This window comes from Bison bison, unplaced genomic scaffold (genome assembly GCF_000754665.1).
Source record: "Bison bison bison isolate TAMUID 2011002044 unplaced genomic scaffold, Bison_UMD1.0 scf7180017864115, whole genome shotgun sequence".
NCBI classification, from domain to species: Eukaryota; Metazoa; Chordata; class Mammalia; order Artiodactyla; family Bovidae; genus Bison; species Bison bison.
The window spans coordinates 562421-586542 of NW_011494687.1; the positions used below are offsets into that span (position 1 = coordinate 562421).

A 24122-nucleotide genomic window follows, 5' to 3' on the forward strand; every position below is an offset into this window, starting at 1 on the left:
CACAGCTTGCCTTCTCTCCCGTACTCCACCTTCCTGACTTCCACCAGAGGCCCAGCTCAGAAAATCTCAAAAAGACTCGTGTAAAAATACATTCAATACATAATCATTGCAAGTGTTCTAACACTGCCATCCTTAACCCTTGCCCCTTTCACCAATCGTTCTTCAGCCCTGCTGGATCTCCTTTCCATAACCCTGTTACTAATGATTAAAGGTAAGAGTGAGATGAAGTCTCTAAAAACTAGAGGAATGCATTGTTCCTGTCTGTACTATCTGAGGTGTACTTTCTGCAACAATCAGTCCTAAAGTGGCTCCAGTTGACCACCCAACCCTAGGCCCCCCACTGTGCCCTCAGACATCCTGTCTCAGCTCTGGGGCTGACAGGAAGTGAAACTCAATTGTCTGCTTAGCAGACCTGCCTGGGACCCAGCCCTGAGCCCCGGATGTGCCACCTCCCCCCTCCACCCAAGGAGGAAGAGGAGAACGAAGATGATGGGGAGAACAAGGCTGTTGTTTTTTCCTTTCCCTTTGTTCGTTGCGGTTTCTTTCTTTCTGATTTTTATGATGTGGTTGATTAAAGAAATGAGCACCTGGAACTGTAGGCATTAGAAGCCTCCTCCTTAGATGTTTCTTGGCCTTTCTTCCTCTCACCCCCATCAGTAAGTTACTGAGGTATGAAGGAGCACAGATCTTGAAGACTCAAGCCCACAGTATAATTGATTCCATCTTATTCCTTATTAGAGGCATCATCTCATTCCCCACTTTGAAGTCTCAAAAAAATGTCTTAAAAGGAGTATCTTTAACTTCATGTAGGAACACAGCTGAGCATGACAGAGTGAAAAACACACGTTGTACATAGGGTGGTAGCACTACAAATGTTATTTGTGAGGAAATCTGAGTTCCTTGAGGATTAGTATCATACCAAGATTTCTAGGTGAGGGGCACAGGAGAATAAAACTGATTGGAAGAGGGGCTAAGGGAGCCTGTTCTTACATCATTCAGGATGGCTTACACACATACCCATACTCTTTGGTGCAGTCCCTAAGCTGGGCTATCTATGTCTTTGGCCGTTCTGCAAAACAAAGTAGAGGACCTGATGCATAATAATCCTTCAAAAGTGCTTATGATTCCATGACTAAGGAGATCATGTAGAAAGAGGAGACGAAGGATAGAGGGTGGCAGGGTTCTTGTCTTTTTAAGCTTAGAGGGGAGACAGAAGCAGAAAGACAGGCTGTCTCCACTCCCTACCTCAGATCTCCAGTTCAGATGCAACAATAATACTCCAAATTCTTATTACTCAGCAGCTATATTTCTGATAAAAATGGAGGGTTCTCTTCCAAGTCTCAAAAGTCAGGAGCTGCTTAGATCCCTGTTTCCACTAGAGGGCCTCATGTATTCATTCCTTCTCCTCTCCAACCCCCACCAAAAATATGTGTATATTACACGTGTGTTTATGTGTACTTACACGCACAACATACACACAACACCCAAATACACCCTTCCAATCAGAGCTCCCCCCTCCCTACTCTCCACCACCAGGTGTAAAAGGGAAGATTCCAAGAACTCAAGCCTTTGTTACTGTGTCCTATTTCAATGAAGGGTAGGACGGGGTTAGACCGGCGTTGGGGCGGGGCCAGGGAGCTGGATGCCTGGGTCCTCAGTTCCTACCAGTGAGTCCCTAGGCCTCTGTCTTTCTCCCCTGCTCTACCAGCCTCACCACCATCCATGCTGCCCCAAGAGCCTTAACTCGGAGCAGATTCCAGACAGGAGAAGCTGAAAGGATCTCCTTTCACCCCGACTTTTGACCAAGGCTTCCACACCACCTGCCAAGGCCAGCAGGTAAAGTGAGGGTTAGAGCACAAAGAAAGGGTGGACACAGAGGAAAATGCTCTTTGCACCTGAACCTTGACCCCAGAATTAAGGGAAGAATCTGTGACTTGAAAGGAGTTGTTCTTAGCCTGGGGAAAACAAATCTGAGACATCTGGGGTTTGGGTTTAACGGAGGCGAGAAAACTGGAGGCAAAGGTGGGCAGATTCTCTCAAACTGTGTCAAGCAGTGTGGAGCCCGTGGTGGCAGGGAAGTGTTTGGTCATAGGATGTGCAGTTTGGCACTCTGGCCTTGCTGCTGAAGCATCTCCTGAGTGTAAATTCAATCCATGGTGGACTGAAAGGACTTGGGAAGTCCCCTGATGGCAGCATTTAGGAGAGGGTGAGAAGGTGGCTGGGTGGGCAACTGCCAAGCTGTCTCATCAGCGGGCTCCCCATCCCATTCCCACCTATCTTCGCCTGCCTGGGTTGGGATTCGGGGAGAGGCTGTAAGTTACTGGAAAGACGGAAACAGAGCTGTTACCGGGGCGGGAAGATGAGCAGCGTTGGAATGCGGAGAAAGTGGCACAAACCAGAGCCTTGGAGATCTGGGGATCGGGGGAGGAGGGAATCGGGTCTGATGAACTAGAAGTTCCCCGAGTTGGGGGCGCTGGGCGCCGGCTGGCGGGCGGGCTGGCCGGGGTGGGGGGCGGGCAGCTGTGTCGTCAGGAGCGGGGCGGCCCCGCGGCGGCCGCGCCTGCCTGGCCCGTCCCCTCCAGCCCAGCTCGAGCTCCAGCTCCCGCGCCGGCGCTTCAGCTCCGACCGCGCGCCCTCCGCATGCAAGGTAGAGACCCCGCGAGCCCCGCGCCGCCTCCCACCCTCCCGCACTCGAGCGGGTCGGGTCGGAGGCCGCGGGAGGGGACGCCCCACGGGCTGGGGTAGGGCTGCTGGGCCGAGAAGGAGGAAGCGTGACAGCTGGAGTGGGTAGCTAGAAAGGTTTGCGCCAGGAGCCGGGGGCAGCAGGAGGGTTGGCCCAGAACCCCGTAGGCAGCGTTTTCCCTATACCTTCCCCTCCATCTCTCGGATTCCTCATCACTCGGACGGATGCTGAAGCTGGCTCCTAGGGACCCGAGTCGGAGGAAACTCAGCTTTGGAACCTCCACAGCGCTGCACGGGTGAAGGGTACTTGTTTGGCCTCCTGGTGCCCAACTTCCCACCCCTCTCCTTTCTACACCTGTCAGCGGGAAGTTTCTGAAACTACCAGGGTCTGAATCCCACTTTTCACCTTTAAATTGGGAAAATGAGGTTTATGGAGGAAGGCATGCAAATATTACCGGGCATGTTCCCAACCTCCTAACCATATGAACCCACATCCCCCAACCATGCCAACATTGTAACTTCCTCCTGTACTACACAGCGACACTCCCACCACCCCACACACACAAATAGCACCTCCTTAATCAGAGAGCACTACCGTCTGCGATGTTTGTGGAAGCTTAACAAATTTCAAGGCTTCAAGCCAAATGATTCCCTCTCAGGGGCCACTGATAGCAAGGATGGGCAGGAAAGAAGGGATCCTCCCTCAAACCTCAGAAAGAGGAGGAGGATGCAAGCCCTGGAATGGCTAGGGGATTCAGAAGTCCAGGTAATCTGTTCTGGGCGGTCAAAGAGGAGTGCCTGCCCCTTGGGGTTCCTTGCTGATCAGCCTGAGTGTTCTGGGGACATAGCTGATTCTTGGGTAGTGGTAAACCTACATGACTTGGAACGTGAGCCGTGAGTGTTGAAGTGAAAAAGAAACTTTAAATGTTAGCACAGGCTTTGGAAATCATATTTATCTCTCAGTTACCAGCAATTTTAGTACTTAATGTTTAAAATAAGATCTAGAAGACCAGAGACACTAAGATTTAATGGAATGGACTAAGGATAGAATGTCTAGAGTCTGGGTGTGACCTTGAGAGAGTAGTTCTCTCTCTGGGCCGCAATTTTCTCCTCTGTAAGATAAGAGAGTTGGTGCCTCCCGGCTTGGAGGATGTTCTAGGATTCTCCGCCTCCATGTCAACTTCTTATTTTCTCACCCCAAGTTAGTAGGGGCAGGCAGGGAAACCAGAGGAGGGAAGGGAAGGGAAGGGGGAGTCACAAATAGCTGGCAGGCGGGCAGCAGACCCCACCCTCCCAGCCCTAGCATTCGCCTGGACTAGCCCAGGTTATGGCTTCAGGGTTGGGATGGAGCAGGACAAAACTGGACTTGTTTCAGATTTTTAAGGCCCTGGACACCTGAAAAAAATCCCAGGAGGCTTTATGTCCAAGTTCTCAGCCCAGACGTGTCGTTGGACCCTGATCATCTAGTTTCTATAGCCACCTCCTCACCCTCCCAGAGGCAAAGTGCAGGATCTTGATATTACATGTCTGTGCCTGAGACATGGCACAAGTGGGAAGCTGTACAACTGGGCTTCCCTGCCTCTGGGAGTCCCTTGGAATTTATGCCATCCTGGGTCCAAGGCATCATTTTTCCTAATCTTCAGACATGTTTCTCTAGGTACCACCCTTGTATAATAACAACAAGCTAATGTTTATTGAGTTATTTCTCTGTGCCATGCAGTTTGCTAAGTATATTGCATGTTTTACCTTATGTAATCTCCACGTGGTGACTGATTTCTCCAGGTACCCATTTTACAGATAAGAAAAGGGAGATGAAATAACTCATCCAAGAGCTAGAATTCCAATCCATGCCTATCTAATTCAAAAATCCATTCTTTTAACTTCTACTATATACTACATTTAAAGACCAGAAGGGTTTGAAAAGACAGGCAAGAGAGGAGTATTGTGCCTTTCCTGTTTGCCCCTTGCTTGCTCACTCAGTCATTTTCTCTCTCACATTCCATTTCCTGGAACCTTGGAGCCATCTAAGAATCCCCAGGGGTAATCAGAGGCTAATTAAGCCATACGGGCCCCATTAAGCATAAGACAATTATGTATTCATTAGATCTGTTGGCAGGCAAAGTTAGATTATAGTCAATGAAAGGGCCAGATGGGTGGAGTCCTTTCTTCAGAATATTAGTGTCTCAGTACCTGCTTTTAAGTGTTCCCAGAGAGTGTCCAGAATAGGAATGCTATACTTGGAGGTATGTGGCAGAGATGTCCCAAAGGCAGAGGCTGCAGAGAAGGTTCTTGCGTCATCAGAAAAGAAATTTTAGTGGGCCCTAACAGCCTCCTTAAGCCTGCCCCAACAACCCTAAATAAGTGGGCAGAAGTGAGACAGAAGGTTAGGGCCTTGGGTTGAGTACCACAGTAAGTGGCTTTTAAACATCATTCATCATTTTCCTTCTCCAGGGGATCTTCCCAAACCCAGGGATTGAACCCAGGTCTCCCGCATTGCAGGCAGATGCTTTAACCTCTGAGCCACCAGGGAAGCCAACAAATAATTAGTTAGCACCTACTGTATGTGTTCCAGGCTTCCCAGTGGCTCAGTGGTAAAGAATCTGCTTGCAATGCAGGAGACCTGGGTTTGATCCCTGGATTGGGAAGATCCCCAGGATGAGGAAATGGCAACCCACTCCCATATTTTTGCCTGGGAAATCCCATGGACAGAGGAGCCTGGAGGGCTGCAGTTCATGGGGTTGCAAAGAGTCAGACACGACTTAGCAACTAAACCACCACCACCACCACCACATGTGCTCCATGTTTTCTCGTATTCCCCTCGCTGTCCAGATGGATGCTCTAGCATCCCATTTATCATTTTTGGATTAATATTCCCCAAATATGACTCCCTAACTTGATACAACTATCTGTACAACTGTTACGGAACACTTAAAACATGATGGGCATTAGGTACTGAGGACAGAGTGGTGAACAAGTCTGATAAGCTCCTGCCCTGTGAAACTTACATTTTGGTAGGAGATGACAAACAGTAAACAAAGAAGCAAATGAATTGACAAGATAATTTTCAGTTGTGATAAGTTCTGCCAAGGAAACAAAGGAGGTTGCTATGTAAAGGAGGGGGCCTACCTTAGGACAGAATGATCTGGAAAGGTCTCTTGGAGGAGCTGACATTTCAGCTTAGGCAAGAAGTCATCTCTGCCAAGAGCAGGGAAGGGTGTTCCAGGCAGACAGAACAGTAAGTCTCATGGCCCTGAGCAGGGAAGAACTTCGTGTGCTGGAGGAACAGAAAGGAGGGCAGTGAGACCAGAGAGCACTGTGTGAAGGGGAGAGTGAAACAAAAGGACAGAGAGGCAGGGGTGTGTGTGGGGAGAAGTGGGCGGGGGTATGGGGGAACGCACCGCACAGTTCTTGGGTTGGAGCCTTGGCGCCTCCACTTTTTACCTGCCATGGGAAGTCCCAACCTCTTTGAGCTCCGATTTTTTTCATCTATCAGATCAGATCAGATCAGTCACTCAGTCGTGTCCGACTCTTTGTGACCCCATGAATCACAGCACGCCAGGCCTCCCTGTCCTCCCTGTCCTGTTTTTCATCTATAGAATGGCTATACCAATGATTTCTTATCTCAGAGTTTGATTTTACTTCTTAATACAATAATAACTACCATTCCTTATAGACCGTCTATATATGCCAGGTGTTATACTAGGTACTTTTCATACATTCTTTTTTTCTTTTCTTTTCTCATGCATTATTTGACTTAATCCTCGCAACTATGAAAGATAGACATCATTCTCCCCATTTTATAGATATAACTTGCCCAAGTCACACGATGGTATCAGAGCTAAGAATGGAATCCCCATATGACTAACCCCAGTTCTGTCTGATTCCAAAGTGGTGCTGTACTATGCTAATGTAATTTATTATTGTTACTGCTGTTATTGAATCTTCAAGGCAAGTTGCCCCCTGCAGCTTGGCCCCTGGGCCAGCAGTGGTCAACATGATCCACACAGGGCTCGTCCTTGGTTCCTGAGTCCCACAGCTGAATGCTGGGGCTTCCTAAACACTGCCAACCTAGCAGGGTGGAAAGAAAGCTCCCTCACTCAGCACAACCGTCCTGGAGCTGATGCTCAGCGCCTTCTTCCCCTACCTCCTCCCACTTGTCTCCTGCCTGGGGCCCGCCCTTCCCCAGTGGAGCTCCGCAGGACGCAGACAGGCGGGGCCGGGGCTGGGGGCCCGGCTAGAGCTGGTTCTGTGTCGCGCGCGTCAGAAGCGCTAGAGGTCGTTGCGGGGCGTGGGTGACTCTGGGAGTGGTGGCTGAGCGGGGCTGGGGACCAGGGCTGGAGGCGGAGCAAGATGGGGTCGTGGCCCGGGAGGCGTGCGGCCATCTCAGTGAGAACCACTGCAGGGCCGGGACTGCGGGATCCGAAAGGAAAGGGAGATGGGACTGAGCTCAGGGCCGGCCGAAACTGAGATTGTGGAGATTGGGGGTGGAGGGAGAAAAGGTAGAAAAGCGGACGAAGGACACACCCGCAGAGACACTGTAGCCTAGGAAAGCGGGGGTGGGGGCGGGGAAGTGAGGGTGGTCAAGAGATGAATCAAGACAGACTGGGGCAGTAATCAGAGAGCTGGAGAAGGATCCAGAAATGTTGGAGATGGAGTCAAGGATGAGTCAGAGAAACAGACACAGAGAACAGACACTGTCAGGGAGAGATGGAGACACAAAGGAGAGTAACAGAGGAAAAGGAAGATACTTGGGGAGGGACTCAGACAGAGAAGGAAGAGAAACAATAGTAGGAGTGGGAAATGAATGGAGCAGACAGAAGCGAAGAGGCACAGTTGATCAGTCCTACCACATGCTCTTGTCATCTTCTTCCAGAACTGCCCTTGGAAGCAAAGTTCCAAGGCCCAGAAGTACTACAAACAAGCTGCCTTTGTGTTCATCCTTAAGAAAAAAAGAAAGATGGCCAAGGAGAGGGGCCTAATAAGCCCCAGTGATTTTGCCCAGCTGCAAAAATACATGGAATGTGAGTCTTCCCTCTCAGTCATTCAGTCCTGGAGACCCTACCCTTAGACAATCCCTCCTCCTCATTCCCCCCAGCTCCCCCTCTTTTCCCTAGTGGCCTTAAGACTGGATGCTCTTGAGATATGCCTGACTGGGAGAAGGAGGGCAGGCAAATCGGGAGACACCTGGGGTCTTAGCTTTCTACTCACCTTCTCTAAATCTTAACTGCCTGCTTCAAATCTCAGAGAAGAGAAGTAAAGAGGGCAACCGATTTGGAGGAACTGAAAGGTTTTTCTCTCTGTATTTCTGTTTTTTCTTGAAATTTCTTTTTCATCTCGCTGGAATCTTCTTTCCTGTTGGATGTCGGGGGAGGGGGTGACTAGCAGAGGGTAGGGAAATCTGAACCAGAATAACACTGTCTTCCCTCTCTTCACTCCCTAGACTCCACCAAAAAGGTCAGTGATGTTCTGAAGCTCTTTGAGGATGGTGAAATGGCTGAATATCTCCAAGGAGATGTAAGTGGCCACTGGGAAATCGTCTCCTTCACCAACTCCTCCCACCTTTGTTTTTGCTACTCGATTGGGATCCCCAACTTCCAGGGATTATTCTGGCCGAACCCTTGCTGTCCTCTCTCCAGATTCCCCCCGCACCCATGGTTACTGCAGCTGTTACTTAGGACAAAACGAGATTCTGTGAATTCGGGACTTAGCCCAATAAACCACACTCCTGCCTTGGATGCTTCTCAACTCTGCATTTATTGTCATGTCCCCACCACTCCCAGCGCAGTCCCCAATTCCCATCCCGCAGATCTCCCTGGGGTAATGCTTGCTCTCATCATAGGCCATTGGATACGAGGGGTTCCAGCAATTCCTGAAAATCTACCTGGAGGTGGATAATGTTCCAGATCACCTAAGCCAGGCACTGTTTCAGTCCTTCCAGACTGGCTACTACATAGAAGACACTGTAAGAGAAGGTATGGTCACACATGGGTGGGACTGGGCTGGGCCTCCAGCCCAGAAGAAAAGTCAAATTACGTGGGAGTTTGGGGAGTGAGAGTTGAATTGAGTCACATCTTGGGGGCAGGGTGGTGGGAAGGAGAGGTAGAGGGTAGCCAGGCTGGTCTAGGACCCAGAGGGAGAAAAGTGAAAGGTGAAAGGGGAGAGTTGAAACAAACAAAGGAAAAGAGAATAGCCAGATGGAGGGAGCCCCAACCTGAGATCTGCTGCACTTTTTGTGACCAGATGTGGTATGTCTCAGTGATGTCTCCTGCTACTTTTCTCTTCTGGAGGGTGGCCGGCCAGAAGACAAGCTAGAATGTGAGTTGCCATTCTGGACTGGGAGAGGGGAGGAAAGGTGAAGGGAAAGAGGGTATTCCCTAGCCAGACAAAGGTGGGGTCAGAGAATGGGCCCCATTTCCTTTGTTTCCCCAGACTCCTTATACCTAACGCCATCTACCAGAGTCACCCTAGTTCCCATGTCTTATATATTTTCACGTGGGTGACCTAGGATGTTCTTGGGATTTGGGAGGCGTATACTGTTGCCCCTCCCTTTTTGTCTCCTGTCTCAGTCCCAGCCCCAAGTCCTGAGTTCTTCATCCAAACAGTCTCTCCTTATCTCTTTGTTTCCCCTGTATTCGGTTATGAATTCTTTGGATATCCCTCACAAACTGACCCCTAAAACACCCCACAGTCACCTTCAAGCTGTACGACACGGACAGAAATGGGATCCTGGACAGCTCAGTGAGTTGGGGGACCTATATGCTGGGCAAGGGAGTATGTGTCCGTTTGTCTGTGCTCTCCTGTCCCAACTCTTCCAGGACCTTAAGCAGAGGAAGCTAGAGGGAGAAGCTGAGTCCTCCAGGACTAAATTTGGGAGTAGGTCCCAAGCTCTTGGAGCTTCCTTGATGGCTCAGTGGTAAAGAATCTGCTTGCCAGTGCAGGAGACTCAGGTCTGATCCCTGGATCAAGAAGATCTCCTGGAGAAGGAAATGGCAACCCACTCCAGTATCCTTACATGGAGAATTCCATGGATGGAGGAGCCTTGTGGGCTATATAGTCCATGGGGTCGCAAAGAGTCGGGCATGACTTAGCGACTAAACAACCACAACCCAAGCTCTTGACGCCTAAAAGTGGATGCTGGAGACATGATCTGGGGACTCCCTTGCAAAGATAAACACATAGGCACTCATTTACTTGACAGAGGCACTTGAGAATGAGAGGGGGTTTGTGGGTGGAACCTTGATCTCTAGAGAGTTTGGACAGTTGGTAGTGAGGTGGGATATGGCTGTGGCTCTTACCCTCTTCGTCCCCAGGAAGTGGACAGGATCATCATACAGATGATGCGAATGGCTGAATACCTGGATTGGGATGTGTCTGAGCTGAGGCCGGTAAGGCGATTCTTCCTGCATGTCCCTTCTTATACTTCCTCCTTAGTCAGTCCTTTATTTGTCCTCCCCCATTTCTGACAGGCAGCTTGGTTGCCCTCGGCTAGGATGGGTAGGCTGAGTGGCCTAGGGGGCAGGAGAAGTAAGGGGTTACTCACCCCATAAGTCTATCTCCCTGCCTTCTCTGCTCAGATTCTTCAAGAGATGATGAAAGAGATTGACTATGATGGCAGTGGCTCTGTGTCCCTGGCTGAGTGGCTCCGGGCTGGGGCCACCACCGTGCCACTGCTCGTGCTGCTGGGCCTGGAGATGGTGAGTAGGAGAGATTTGTGAGGATGGGTAAAACAGTTGTCTTGGGTTGTAATTGCCAGAGTTGGCTCTCTAAGGGCTTAGACATTCCCCAGTGTCTGCTATGCCCTCCCAGACCCTGAAGGACAATGGGCAGCACATGTGGAGACCCAAGAGATTCCCCCGACCAGTCTACTGCAACCTGTGCGAGTCGAGCATTGGTCTTGGCAAACAGGGGCTGAGCTGTAACCGTGAGTGATGGGGCCTAGAATTGTGGGAGAAGAGGGGAAGCCCAGCTATATGTGGGAACACGGTGCTCTGAACTCCGAGAGACCTGAGTTTGAATCCTGGGCTCTTCCAGTGACTGGTTATGTGACCTTGTTGTGATTGTTTCAGGTCTCAGCCATACATATACATGTATCCATTCTTCCCCCGACCCCCCTCCCATCCAGGCTGCCACATAACATTAAGCAGAGTTCCATGTGCCATACAATAGGTCCTTGTTGGTTATCCATTTTGAATATAGCAGTGTGTTCATGACCTTGCCAAACTCTCTAACTATCCCTTCCCCCCAGCAACCATAAGTCCATGCTTTCAGTCTGTGAGTTTCTTTCTGTTTTGTAAGTTCATTTGTATCATTTCTTTTTAGATTCCACATATAAGGAATGTCATACGATAGTTCTCCTTCTCTGTCTGACTTACTTCACTCAGTATGACATTCTCTAGGTCCATCCATGTTGCTGCAAATGGCATTGCTTCATTCTTTTTAATGACTGAGTAATATTCCATTGTATATACATACCACATCTTCTTTATCCAGTCCTTTATCGATGGACATTTAAGTAGCATCTAGGTCTAGCCACATAACATCTTTAAGTCTTAGTTTCTTCAACTGAAAATGAGATAATATGAGCGTTAAATAAGTTGATACCAGAAAAGTACTTCATTCATTGCATGTATCTACTATTAAGTCTGCAATAAAAATTAGCTATTATTTTTGGTGGTGTTATATCTGGGTATCCTTTTACATCATCCAGCTCAGTTTCTTGACACGTGAATGGAGTGGGGTTGAGCATTTGGTAGCAATTGCTCTTTTAGGGGGAAGAGTGAGCAAAAGACCCAGGTCTTGGAGGTGAGTCCAAGTCCAAGTCCACCTCAAACTTTAATTCTGTGCCACACCCTCACAGCAAGGGGTTAGATGTCGGCTGCAATGAGTAATGCTGCCTGGCCCCCAGGTAAGGAGGAAATAGGGGATGGGGGCAGCAGTTAAGGTGCTGACCTTTCTCCCTCTGGCCCAGTCTGTAAATACATCGTTCACGACCAGTGTGCCATGAAGGCCCTGCCCTGTGAAGTCAGCACCTATGCCAAGTCTCGGAAGGACATTGGTGTGAGTGACCCCATGCCCACTCAATCACCACCCACATCCTGGCCCTGGGTCTTGGCCCGTTGCTGCCCTGAGACCTTCCCCAAGTCCCTGCCTCAGACCCTCTCAGACAAGAGATTGCCTTTCTCCCCAAGGTCCAATCACACGTGTGGGTGCGAGGAGGCTGTGAATCTGGACGGTGTGACCGCTGTCAGAAAAAGATCCGGATCTACCACAGTCTGGTTGGGCTGCATTGTGTGTGGTGCCACCTAGAGGTCAGTTTGGGAGCTATCAGCCCAGCCTTGCTCTGGGCCCCTAGATGAGCGGCCCTTTCCACCCCACCACCCACCACCACCCACGCCCGCCTCCTCCAGCACGTCTCCCTAACAGCCTTGGTTATACTAGACTGCAAGTTGACAGGTGATGGGGTTCCCTTCATGATCTCTCCACACCTGCCTTGTCTTTCAGATCCATGATGACTGCCTTCCAGCCATGGGCCATGAGTGTGACTGTGGGCTGCTCCGAGATCACATCCTGCCTCCGTCTTCCATCTATCCCAGCGTCCTGGTGAGACTCTTGGGCAGCACTTGGGAAGGGAGCAGGAGAGCTTCCCCACTTTAAACACGGACACATACAATGTCACTTAGAGCAGAGAGCCTACATTTCTGGGATTCAAGTCAGATTGTCATCTGTTTATGGAGTCACACAATCCAGTTTTCCTTCCCTCTGCCTCCTTCCCTTCCTAGGCCTCTGGACAGGAGCGTAAAACTAGCAAAATAAGCCAGAAGACCATGGATGATTTAAGTTTGAGCACTTCTGAGGCTCTGCGGGTACAGGGCCAAGAGGGCTTCATGGTGGGGACTTCATGGGAGGAAACCTGGGTGTTGGAGCCTGCTCCCTGGGAGGGGAGGGGAAAGCCTTCTGGGGGGAAGCCAGCCCTCTGCCCCTGTTTCTAGGGTCCATCTTCACTCTGACAAAATCCTGCTTTCCTTATCCTTATTTTCTTCCCTCAATGCAGATTGATCCTGTTTCTAACACCCACCCACTTCTGGTCTTTGTGAACCCCAAGAGTGGCGGGAAGCAAGGCGAGAGGTGAGGAGAGAGAGAGAATAGCCTTTGTGAAATCGAGGGAGAAGACCAGCAGAAGTTGGGAATCTATATGTATGGAGGGGACATACCTTACGGACATTAAGAGTGTGGAGTATAGGAACTTCCTTGGAGGTCCAGTGGTTAAGACTCTGAGCTTCCACTGTGGGGGGCAGGGATCCCATCACTTGTTGGGGAACTAAGGTTCTGCATGCCACGCAAAAAAAAGAGTGGAGTACAGAATGTCCATCCCCTCCATGAGCTTTCTTTTTTCTCCACACAGGGTGCTTTGGAAATTCCAGTATCTGCTGAACCCTCGACAGGTGTTCAACCTCCTAAAGGATGGTCCTGAGCCAGGGTGAGGATAGATTAGGGGCTGTATCACAGGGTTGTGTGTGTCTGCCTTTCTGTGTATGTTGGAAGAGAGCAGGAAAGAGTGCATGTTGGGAGGGAAGGGCCAGGGAAGCCCAGAAAACCAGACTTCACGATGCTGCTTTTGCTGGGTATCCCCAACCCTGAATTCTCTGGCTCATCTTTGCTCTGCTCTCAATGGAAGGAGATAACTGTTTCTGTCTCTTCACTGAGGAGTGGCTATAAGGTTGTACTTTTTTTAGCCTTAATGGAAACAAGTCTTTTGACAAAGGGAAAGGGCATTATAAGGAATGAGAGACAATGAGTACTTACCCTGCCTTTCCAAGAGTTGGGGAGCCTTAGTCCTGATAGCCTTCGTCATTTTCCCTTTCACTTTTTGTCTCAGACTCAGATTCTTCAGAGATGTTCCTGATTACAGGATTTTGGTGTGCGGCGGAGATGGCACAGTAGGCTGGATTCTAGAGTCCATTGGTCAGTGAAGGCAGAGGCTTCAGGCTGGGCTCAGGGGGAGTGTCCCTCCAGAGCTAACTCTCTCCATCCATCTCCTCACCTGCCTCCCCAGACAAAGCCAACTTGCCTTTTGTGCCTCCTGTCGCTGTGTTGCCCCTGGGCACTGGAAATGATCTGGCTCGTTGCCTAAGATGGGGAGGAGGTAAGTGGTTAGAAATTGTTTGGTAGTTCAGCTAGTAAAGAGTCCGCCTGCAACGCAGGAGACCCCGGTTCAATTCCTGGGTCTGGAAGATCCCAGGAAGAAGGGATAGGCTATCCACTGTAGTAATCATTGGCTTCCCTGGTGGCTCAGACAGTAAAGAACCCACCTACAATGTGGGAGACCTGGGTTCGATTCCTGGGTTGGGAAGATCCCCTGGAGGAGGGTTTGGCAATCCACTCCAGTATTCTTGCTTGGGGAATCCCCATGGACAGAGGAGCCTGGTGGGCTACAGTACATGGGGTCACAAAGAGTTGGACATGACTGAGCAGGTAAGCACAGGGAAGTGAGGGAGTTGGGTAGGAAGGGGAAGGCACATAGAGAAGGCATTTAGGGGACTTCCCTGGTGGTCCAGTGGTTCAGACTCCAAGCTTCCACTGCAAGGGGTACAGGTTCAATCCCTGGTTAGGAAACTAAGATCCCGCATGCCATGCGGAGCAGCCAAAAGTTTTGTTTGTTTGTTTTTTAATTTAAAATAGGCATTTAGGCATCTGGTGAAGAAAAAGTGTTGGTGGAGAAGAGAGGCACAGATAGGTGGGTCCTAAAGTAGATCGTCTCAAAGGAAGAGGGCTCTGGAAGAAGCCAAGGACCTGAAGGGTCAAGGATGACAGTCTGGACTTAGAAGGGTCAAGGGAGACAGTCCTCTTCCCTATAAACTTGAAAATACTCTTTTGTTTCTCCCAGGTCTTAGAGCTCAGAATCAAAGAAAATGTGAGTGAAGAAGACAATGTGGGAATAAGAAAGAGCTATATGTAAGAGCTATGTACAAGAGCTAAGCCAGATACTGAGTGATGAAGCTAGCAGGGAACTTGGCTGTGGCTCATTCATTTATTCAGCCAATTACAGTTGGCCCTTGAACAGCATGATCTTGAACTGTGCTGATCCACTTACTAAGGATATTTTTTGGTAGTAAGTGTTACAGGATTACAGAGTCCATGGTTGGTTGTATCTACAGATGCAGAGGAACAGTGGATTTGGAGGGCTAACTATAAGTTATACTCAGATTAACCCCTATGTTATTCAAAGGTCAACTATAATCAGAAATCATTCATTCATTCATCATAGTTTTTTTCCCAAGTCTATTGCAACAGTCCCCTAAGGGCTCTCCCATTTCTAGTCTTTTTTCATCCCTTCGAAGAGAAGGTTTGAGGGATGGTATTGATAGATAAAGAGGTCAGTGTGGGGGAAGGTTGAAACTGTCTTGGAATGAGGAAGTTGTCTTGGAGTTGAGGCTCTTGGATTCAGAGTCCAGCTTTGAGATCTCACAGGAGATTATGGAATGGGAGCTTGCTAAGGAGAGAAAAAGGTATTCTAGGTGAAAGAAGTTGTGTAAGACCAGCAGAGCCACCAAACAACATGGTGATGCGTTTTGGGAAGTGTGAGTCATTCACTGTGACTGGGACTAGGACGCACAGTGGGCTGTGGGGAGAGGGAAGCTCGACCGAAGCGGGGTTCAGATAACAGAGGGTCATGAATGCTGCGGAGTTTCTAACTTCATCCTGCCAGAGACTGAAAGCTGACAGCCCACAGACATGATTCGTACTGTTTCATACTAGTATGTTTGCCTTGCAGAGTTTTAAACTTTTTTGACCTTGGCTATATCTAAAAATGGGTCATGTATTCTTCAATTCACCATAATTCTCTCAGCTCCCTGCTACTCATTCACTTTACCTTTCTAGCCTCTGAGGCATTTGAATGTGCCATCCCTGAACCATGGGGAACTCTGGAACTCGTGAAATATACATATAGGTATATAGATATAAATATATTACTTTCTATCAGTTCAGTCACTCACTTGTGTCCGACTCTTTGGGACCGCATGGACTGCAGCACGCCAGGCTTCCCTAGTCCATCACCAACTCCCGAAGTTTGCTCAGACTCATGTCCATCAAGTCAGTGATGCCATCCAACCATCTCATCCTCTGTTGTCCCCTTCTCCTCAAAGTAATATGTAATATTACTTTGTATATAATAAAATTTTTTTGGGCCGCATTGGGTTTTCGTTGCTTTTGCAAGGGCTTTCTCTAGTTTCAGCAAGCAGGGGCCACTCTTCATCGTGATGCTCAGGCTTCTCATTGTGGTGGCTTCTCTTGTTGCAGAGCACAGGCCCTAGGCGCTCAGGCTTCAATGGTTGTGGCTCACAGGTTCAGTAGTTGGAGCACATGGGCTCAATAGTTGTGGCACATGGACTTAGTTGCTCTGCGGCACGTGGAATCTTTCCGGACCAGGGTTCAAACCTGTGTCTCCTAAATTGGCAGGAGAATTCTTATCCACTGTGCCACCAGGGAAGTCCAAAATTACTCTTCATATAAAATATCCCAGAAAGTAGAAATATCTCTGTATATAGTAATTTGAATCTTGTATGTAAACATATGACCATTTTTGGAGGGGTGTTCTTAAATTCTCAGCATCTGACTTTGTTTCTTTTTTCATTACAGTTACTGTTTTTTTAAACATTTATTTATTTTATTTGGTTGCATTGGGTCTTTTTATCTTTTTTTGGCTGCTCTGGGTCTTTGTTGCTACTTGGGCTTTTCTTTAGTTGCAGCAAACAGGGGTTACTCTATAGTTGTGTTACACAGGCTTCTCATTGCAAGGCTTCTCTTGTTGTGGAGTATGGGCTCTAGGTGCCGGCTCAATAGTTGTGGCACACGGGTTTAATTGCCCTGAGGCATGAGAATCTTCCCAAACCCGTGTTCCCTGCATTGGAGAGCAGATTCTTAACTGTCGAACCACCGGGGAAATTCCTGACTTTGGTTTCATTGCAGTATTAGACTCTTTGAAATCATGAACTTTGAATCTTCACTCTTTTTTTTTCTAAAGAAACATACAGTTATTTTATTTATTAGTTATTTATTTGGCCGCACCCAATCTTAGTTGTGGCATGCAGGATCTTTAGTTGCAGCACGCACGCTCTTCGTTGTGGCGTGCGGGATCTAGTTCCCTGACCAGGGATTGAACCCAGGCCTCTGGCATTGGGAGCTCAGAGTCTTGCATCTGGACCACCAGAGATGTCCTTTCACTTTGTGCTTTACAAATGAGATCTCATAGCAGTTTCTGCTAATTCCATCTGAACCATGAAAATAATTATTTGAATACAGCACTAATGAAAAATTTGTGTTGATATTGAAAAAAATCCTAAGATTCGAAGAGGAATTGATGAAAGGAATACTGCTATGGGAGCTCTATGGAGGATGGATTGGAGGCAGGAAGCAATACCTCAATTGCAGTAGTCTAGTTGATTCCTCAGTGGGTAAAGAATGTGCCTGTAATGCAGGAGACACAAGAGATGCAGGTTTGATCCTTGGGTTGGGAAGAGCCCCTGGAGGAGGAAACAACAACCCACTCCAGTGTTCTTGCCCGAAAAATGACATGGACAGAGGAGCCTGGTGAGCTACAGTCCATGGGGCCGCACAGAGTTGGACACTGAGCACAGTACACAGTCAAGAGAAGATGAACACAGAAGCAAAGGCAGCATGACCAGTGAAGTCATGAGGTAGAAGCCACAGTGAAAGTGAAGGAAAGTGAAGCCGCTCAGTCGTGTCCAGCTCTTTGCGACCCCATGGACTGTAGCCTACCAGGCTCCTCTGTCTAAGGGATTTTCCAGGTAATAGTACTGGAGTGGATTGCCATTTCCTTCTCCAGGAGATCTTCTCGACCCAGGGATCGAACCCGGGTCTCCCACATTGTAGACAGATACTTTACAGTCTGAGCCACCAGGGAAGCCACAGTACTTGGTAACTAATAGACTGGGGGATGAGGTGAAGACAAGTCTAAGACATTTTCTAGGTTTGTGAACTAAGCAGATGGGGTACTATTTATTAAGACAGGGAATTTAGAAGGAGGACCAGTTTAAGGAAGAAAGATAGATTCTGTTTTGGATATATCGAGTTCAGGTATCAGTGGAGCTCCCAGATGGAGATGTGTGGTGGGTAGTTAGAACTTGACGTTAGGAATTTAGGAGAGAAGTCAGGGCTGAAGATACGTGTTTGAGAGACATCTGCTCCAAAGAGAGAATTGATGTCCTCAGAGGAGATGAGTTACCCAGGGAAAGAGATAAGAAGAGAAGGTAGATAAGGACAGCCAGATCTTGGTAAACATTCTATTTAAAGGTTGAACAGAAAAGATGAATTATTAAAGGAGTCTGTACTAGTGTCCTATTGCTGCTGTAACAAATCACCATGGTGCCTTAAATCAACACAGATTTATTATCTTAACAGTTCTGGAGGGTACAAATCCATAATCATTTCCACTGAGCTAAAATCTTGGCAGGGGTGAAAACATACTCAGAGACTTAGAGAACAAACTTATGGTAACCGGGGGGAAGAGTTGGGGGAAGGGATAGTTAGGGAGCTTGGAATCAACATGTACACACTGCTATATTTAAAATGGATAACCAACAATGACTTTCTGAATAGCACAGGGAACTGCTCACTGTTATGTGGTAGTCTGGATGGAAGGGAGTTTGGGGGAAAATGGATACATGTATGTATATGGCTGAAACTATCACAACGTTCTTAATTGGCTATACTCCAATATAATACAGGGCTATATTTTTTTCTAGAGGCTCTAGGGGAGAATCCCTCGCCTTGCCTTTTCCAGTTACTAGAGGCTGCCTGCGTTCTCTGGCTCATGGCCCACCTTCCGACCAACAGTGTTATCATTCCAAGCTCTGCTTCCTTGTCATATCTCCTTCCATGACTCTTCTCTCTTGCAGCCTTCTTTCACTTATAATGAGCCCTGTGGTTACACAGGGCCCAGCCAGATAATCCAGGATGATCTCCTCATCTTAAAGTCCTTAGTTTAATCTTGTCTGCAAAGTCTCTTTTGCCATTTATTCACCAATTTTGCAGATTAAGTTGTGGACTTCCCTGAAGGGCCATTGTTTTGCTTACCACAGAGACTCAGAAAAAACAGAACAGGTCCTCTGTAATTTGGTGGTATTTTAGAGGCTAAGTGAGGAGTTTCATGAATTAAAATGAGAACTAAAGATATACTGTTGGTTTTGGCAGGAATCATTGGCAGTCTTTGCCAGAAGAGTTTCACAGAGTGGTATTGAGAAAGGCAAATTATAGTGGGTTGAACCATTGATGAAATGTGAGGAAGCGAAGATATTTTTTTAATCTTTTTTTTTCTTGATTACAAAAATAATACATGCACGTGGTAAATAATAATAATAATAATTCAGGACTTCCCCAGTGGTTCAGTGGTTAACACTTCATTCTTCCACTGCAAGAGGCAGAGAGGTTCGATCCCTCATTAGAAAAGTTCCATGTCCTGGCCAAAAAAAAAGTCAAACATCTCAGATATACTTGCCAAGAAAATGAAAGTTCCCTGGAATCTACTCCCTCAAGTTTTGGAGTCTGTTCTTCCATATTTTTCTCTCTAGACACATACTAATATGTATTTAAGCAATAAGATCATTTTATTGATGTTTTTCTATTTTCAATAAACGGTTCATCTTAGTTATATTTCAATATGATCAGGTTTGCCTCACTTTTTTTTTTTTACTACTGAGCGGCATTCCATTGTGTGAATATGCCATAATTTAAGTAGCCCCCTCCACCCACCCACCCTTTTTTTCGGCCATACCATGAGGCTTGCAGGATTATAGTTCCCCAACCAGAGACTGAACCTGAGCCTTGGTAGTAAAAGTATCAAGTCCTAACCACTGGACCACCAGGGAACTTCCTAACTAGTCTCATATTGATAGACATCCGGGTAGCATTCAATTTTTTAATCACATACCATGCTGCACTCTATTTCTGTACACAGCTGTGAGAATTTCTCTAGGAGAGATTTCTAAAAGTGGAATTGCTGGCTCAAAGAGTATAAACATTTTACTGGTTATTTTATCTTTTAAAAATTATACAAATATTGCATTAGTACATTTTCACTGTGAAAGATTTTAAAAAGTAAAATATGTGAGTCTTCACATAAAAGTTTCCTCTTCCCTACCCCCTCACCAAATTCCACATTCCTCCCCAGAGATAACCACTGTTCCCTATTTGCACTCATTTTTCTGTTTACACAAACACACAGAGCTTTTAAACAAACAAATGGGATCACACATTGTCCTGGCACTTCTTTTTTCTTTGAATATGTCTTGGAGAACTTTCCAAGTTATTTCTTAGAGATTTGAATTAGATTATAATAGCTGCACATTATTTCATGGCATGGATTTGGCATAATTTATATAGCTTTCCCCTCATAATGGATATTTAGTTTTTTGGGTTTTTTTTTTTTTGCTGTTTTAGAGAGTGAGTACCTCAGCAAGAATCCTTGTACATCCATCCATCTCTATATACATTTGTGTTTCTGGAGGAGAAATTCCTAAAAGTGGAATTGCTGTGTCAGAGAATATGTTTTGATAACATTTCAATAAAAGTTGCCAAATTGTTTTCCAAAAATGAAATACCAATTTATGCTCCAACTAACAGCAGATGAGAGTGCCAGTTTATTCATAATCCCATTAACACTTGGTTTTCTCAGCCTCTTTATAATTTGTCAATCTGACAGGCAACAAAAAGTTAACTACTTTACAGTTTTAATTTACAATTCTTTTAGTTATTAGTAATACTAAGCATCTGTAATAGGCATATTGGCCATGCATATTTTTTCTTTTGTGATTGGCTTGAGTTGTTTGCCCATTTTTCTATTGACTTTTTGAATATAATGTTTTGTAAGTACTTTTCAAATGTTGGATAAGTTAGTCTGTTATATGTGCTACAGGTACTTTCTCCCAGTTTGTCTTTTTTTAAAGGTGTGTGTTTATTTAACCATACAGAAGTTGTGTGTTTGGGCCTTTTTTTCTTTTGGTCAGAACTATTTCTGTTTATTTTATGTCAATTTTGAAAATTCCAAAATATATTTGCTTTACTTTTGTTTGATTTCAGAAATTTTTAATTTAATTTTAATATGATTGGATTTATTGGCCTTTTTATTTGGCTCTAAGTTTTGTACTATGTTTTTTAAATTTTTTATTTTATAAAATAAAAGTTATATTTTATACAAATATTTATAAAATAAAAAATTTTATATATTTTATGGCATACAGCTGATTAACGATGTTGTGATAGTTTCAGATGGACAGCAAAGGGACTCAGCCATACATGTACATGTAGCCATTCTCCCCCTGCCCATCTAGGCCATACTATGCTTTAGAAAGGCTTTTTCCACTCAAAAATGATAAAACATTCATTCATGTTTTCTGCTAGTACAAATTTTGCTTACTTTTAAATTCTTTGACCCATCTTGAATTTATCTTAGTATCAGGGGTTGTTACTTCTGCATCCAGCACCATTTACTGAATAATCTTTCTTTTTCCATTTCTTTGAAATGTCATCATATACTAAATTCCCACATACACTCGAGTCTATTTCTGGGACACTCTGTTCTTTGCTATTGAACTTTTTATTCTATTCATGGCATTCATGCCAGTATCAGCCTGTTTTGATACTGTTGCTTTATACTGTGTTCTATCTGGGAGAAGAGAAAGCATCAGAGAAAGAGATCATTGCCATTCATCACTCATCTTTTTCAGCGCTTTTCATTTTCCTGGCAATTTTCTTTGCTTTTCCAGATGAACTTTGGCATTATGGTTAGATGTGCACACACATTGGAAACTTTCACCCTCTATGACAGTGACAGTGTGGAGAAAAGGGTCAGTAAGTGTCTGACCTTAAGACTGGTTCATGGAAGCCCTGACTGAGCACCCTGCCCTTGTGTGCTTAGGGCTGGTAGGGTCTGCAGCACAAGAGCATAGTCTCCCTGAGAATTTGTGGAGCTGGGAGCTTAGAGGAGGTCCCTCCTCTGGGACCCAGGGCTTAGTACTAACCTGTTTTCTCCCCCATCCTTAGGGTATGAGGGACAGAATCTGGGGAAGATCCTCAAGGATTTAGAGACAAGTAAGGTGGTACATATGGATCGATGGTCTGTGGAGGTGATACCCCAACAAACTGAAGAAAAGAGTGACCCAGTCCCCTTTCAAATCATCAATAACTACTTCTCCATCGGTGTGGTCAGTAAAGTGGGGCATGGGCAGGGGAGGGAGAGGAGGGAGTGGGGGTCAAGCAGGGAAAGGCTAGAAGAGGGCAGAAAAGGAACATAGAGGCTAAGGGAGCCATGACCCAGGGAAATGAGAAGTTGGGGGATAGTGGTATGAATTGCAAGAAGAGAATGTGGGATGTATCACTCCCAAACTGGAGAGTGAAAGAAAGAGGGTTCTGTGCTGAGAAAGGAGGCAGTCTCTGATCTCACTTGCCCTGGACTCCCCAGGATGCCTCTATTGCTCACCGATTCCACATTATGCGAGAGAAATATCCTGAGAAGTTCAACAGCAGGTGAGGGAAGGGAGAGTGGGCATACACAGTGGCAAGGACCAGCTTTGGCCAAGTTTGACTCCATGCTTTGGTGGGCAGTGACACTTGTAGGAAGCCCCTTAACCAAGCTTCCCTGTTCCCACTGGGACAGCAGTTGGGGGGTGATGCCCTTCCCTGTCACTTAATCTACCTCTGCCAGCACTGTATAACTTGTCCCGTCCCTCCTGGGCCTGGCGTTGGGGCCAACACAGAATGAAGAACAAGCTATGGTACTTCGAATTTGCCACTTCTGAATCCATCTTCTCAACGTGCAAAAAGCTGGAGGAATCTTTGACAGTTGAGGTGGGTGTGTTGAGAGCCAACCCCACATCCTTTTCAGCTTCTTGTATCTTATTAGTAATTTCACCCTCTGCAGGAGCCCTCAGGAACTTCCCATATTCTTGAACCTATACTTTGACCTCTCAGCTCTCTAATTCTGATTTCCCAAGCTCTCAAGAAACACCAGTCCTTCATTCTCTCCACCCCTTGCAAACCTGCACGTCCTAGCCTTCCCTGTGTGTTACCTGGTGGAGGGAATGGGCACGGCCATTGTGATGCCATGAGGCAAGGATCTGTGCTCTCCCCGTCTCAGATCTGTGGGAAACCACTGGATCTGAGCAACCTGTCCCTAGAAGGCATTGCAGTGCTGAACATCCCAAGCACACATGGTGGCTCCAATCTCTGGGGTGACACCAAGAGACCACATGGCGATATCCATGGGATCAACCAGGCCTTAGGTGCTACTGCCAAAGTCATCACCGACCCTGATATCCTGAAGACCTGTGTACCAGGTGAGAGGAGCAGCCTTGGGGGTGGGTGGGCGGTACTAAGGGCAAAGTATGACTCTTTGGTGGCACCCTGCTTCTACAAAACCTATCTCCCTACTTCCCACCCCGCAGACCTAAGTGACAAGCGGCTGGAAGTAGTGGGGCTGGAGGGTGCAATTGAGATAGGCCAGATCTATACCAAGCTCAAGAATGCTGGACATCGGCTGGCCAAGTGCTCTGAGATCACCTTCCAGTAAGAAAAACTCCAGCTGGGGGCTCTGAGGGAAGCAGTGGAGCCAGGAAAGCAGACAGATTATGGGAATGGTGGGGAGGGCCTGTCCCAGATCTTCCTTGGTAACAAAGGGGCTTAAAGCCAACCTAGGAACAGAGTTGTGGTACTCAGCTGGCAAATAGGCCGCCACCAATTTGTCTTGACCTTACACAGCACCACAAAAACCCTCCCCATGCAAATTGACGGAGAACCCTGGATGCAGACACCTTGTACAGTGAGTATTGCCTGTGCCTGCCAGAAACAACCTCTGGGCTCTATGGATCCTAAATTTCCATTCCATGGATTCTTTACTTCCTTCTGAGGCCTGAAGTTCCCCTGTGCATCTTCCTCCTAAATCCTGATTTCTCAGCCCCTGGCCTTCCAACTGTGGCCTCTCTAGGACCCTGAACAGATTTTCCCCTAAGTCTCTGCTGCTCTAGCCCCAAGGCACCAGGTCCTGCCTCTGAATGTTCCTCCTTCCCTTCCAGATCAAGATCACCCACAGGAACCAGATGCCTATGCTCGTGGGCCCACCCCCTCGCTCCTCCAATTTTTTTGGCTTCTTGTGCTGATGGGGACATCTCAGCCTCCAAGCCAGCTGTGAACCTCCTTGTCCCTGGACTGTCCTCCCCAGGCTCTGTAAATTGCTGCCACACCCTCCTGCTAGCTCAGGGGGGTGTTCCTCCACCCTCACAGTATTTATTATCCTGCACCACCTCCACTACTCCCCATGCATATGTGCACACACACACATACACACACACACATACACACATCACAAATAATTCATTTAAAGTGCCTCATCTGAATAAAATGAACTTTTTTCCCCACTGGGATAGCTG

At 47.0% G+C, this 24122-nt stretch overlaps 1 protein-coding gene across 3 annotated transcripts; it reads left to right on the forward strand.

The window, feature by feature from the left end:
* The first annotated feature begins 1579 nt into the window (after positions 1–1579).
* DGKA (diacylglycerol kinase, alpha 80kDa) lies at positions 1580–24110 on the forward strand. Of its 3 annotated transcripts, none has more exons than XM_010839198.1 (24): positions 1580–1836; positions 7556–7703; positions 8123–8196; positions 8522–8654; positions 8923–8997; positions 9371–9420; positions 9993–10067; positions 10257–10376; positions 10489–10603; positions 11651–11739; positions 11871–11990; positions 12184–12282; positions 12462–12545; positions 12734–12807; positions 13085–13159; positions 13559–13644; positions 13736–13825; positions 21742–21902; positions 22160–22224; positions 22455–22545; positions 22835–23033; positions 23142–23262; positions 23455–23515; positions 23769–24110. In XM_010839198.1, exons 2-24 carry the CDS (start codon positions 7640–7642, stop codon positions 23850–23852), a joined length of 2205 nt encoding a protein of 734 aa, XP_010837500.1. In that variant the 5' UTR covers positions 1580–1836; positions 7556–7639; the 3' UTR covers positions 23853–24110. The 3 variants fall into 3 exon arrangements, with proteins under 3 accessions (XP_010837500.1, XP_010837501.1, XP_010837499.1); XM_010839199.1 differs by lacking the exon at positions 1580–1836 and adding an exon at positions 2563–2647; XM_010839197.1 differs by lacking the exon at positions 1580–1836 and adding an exon at positions 6952–7068.
* The last annotated feature ends 12 nt before the right edge of the window (positions 24111–24122 follow it).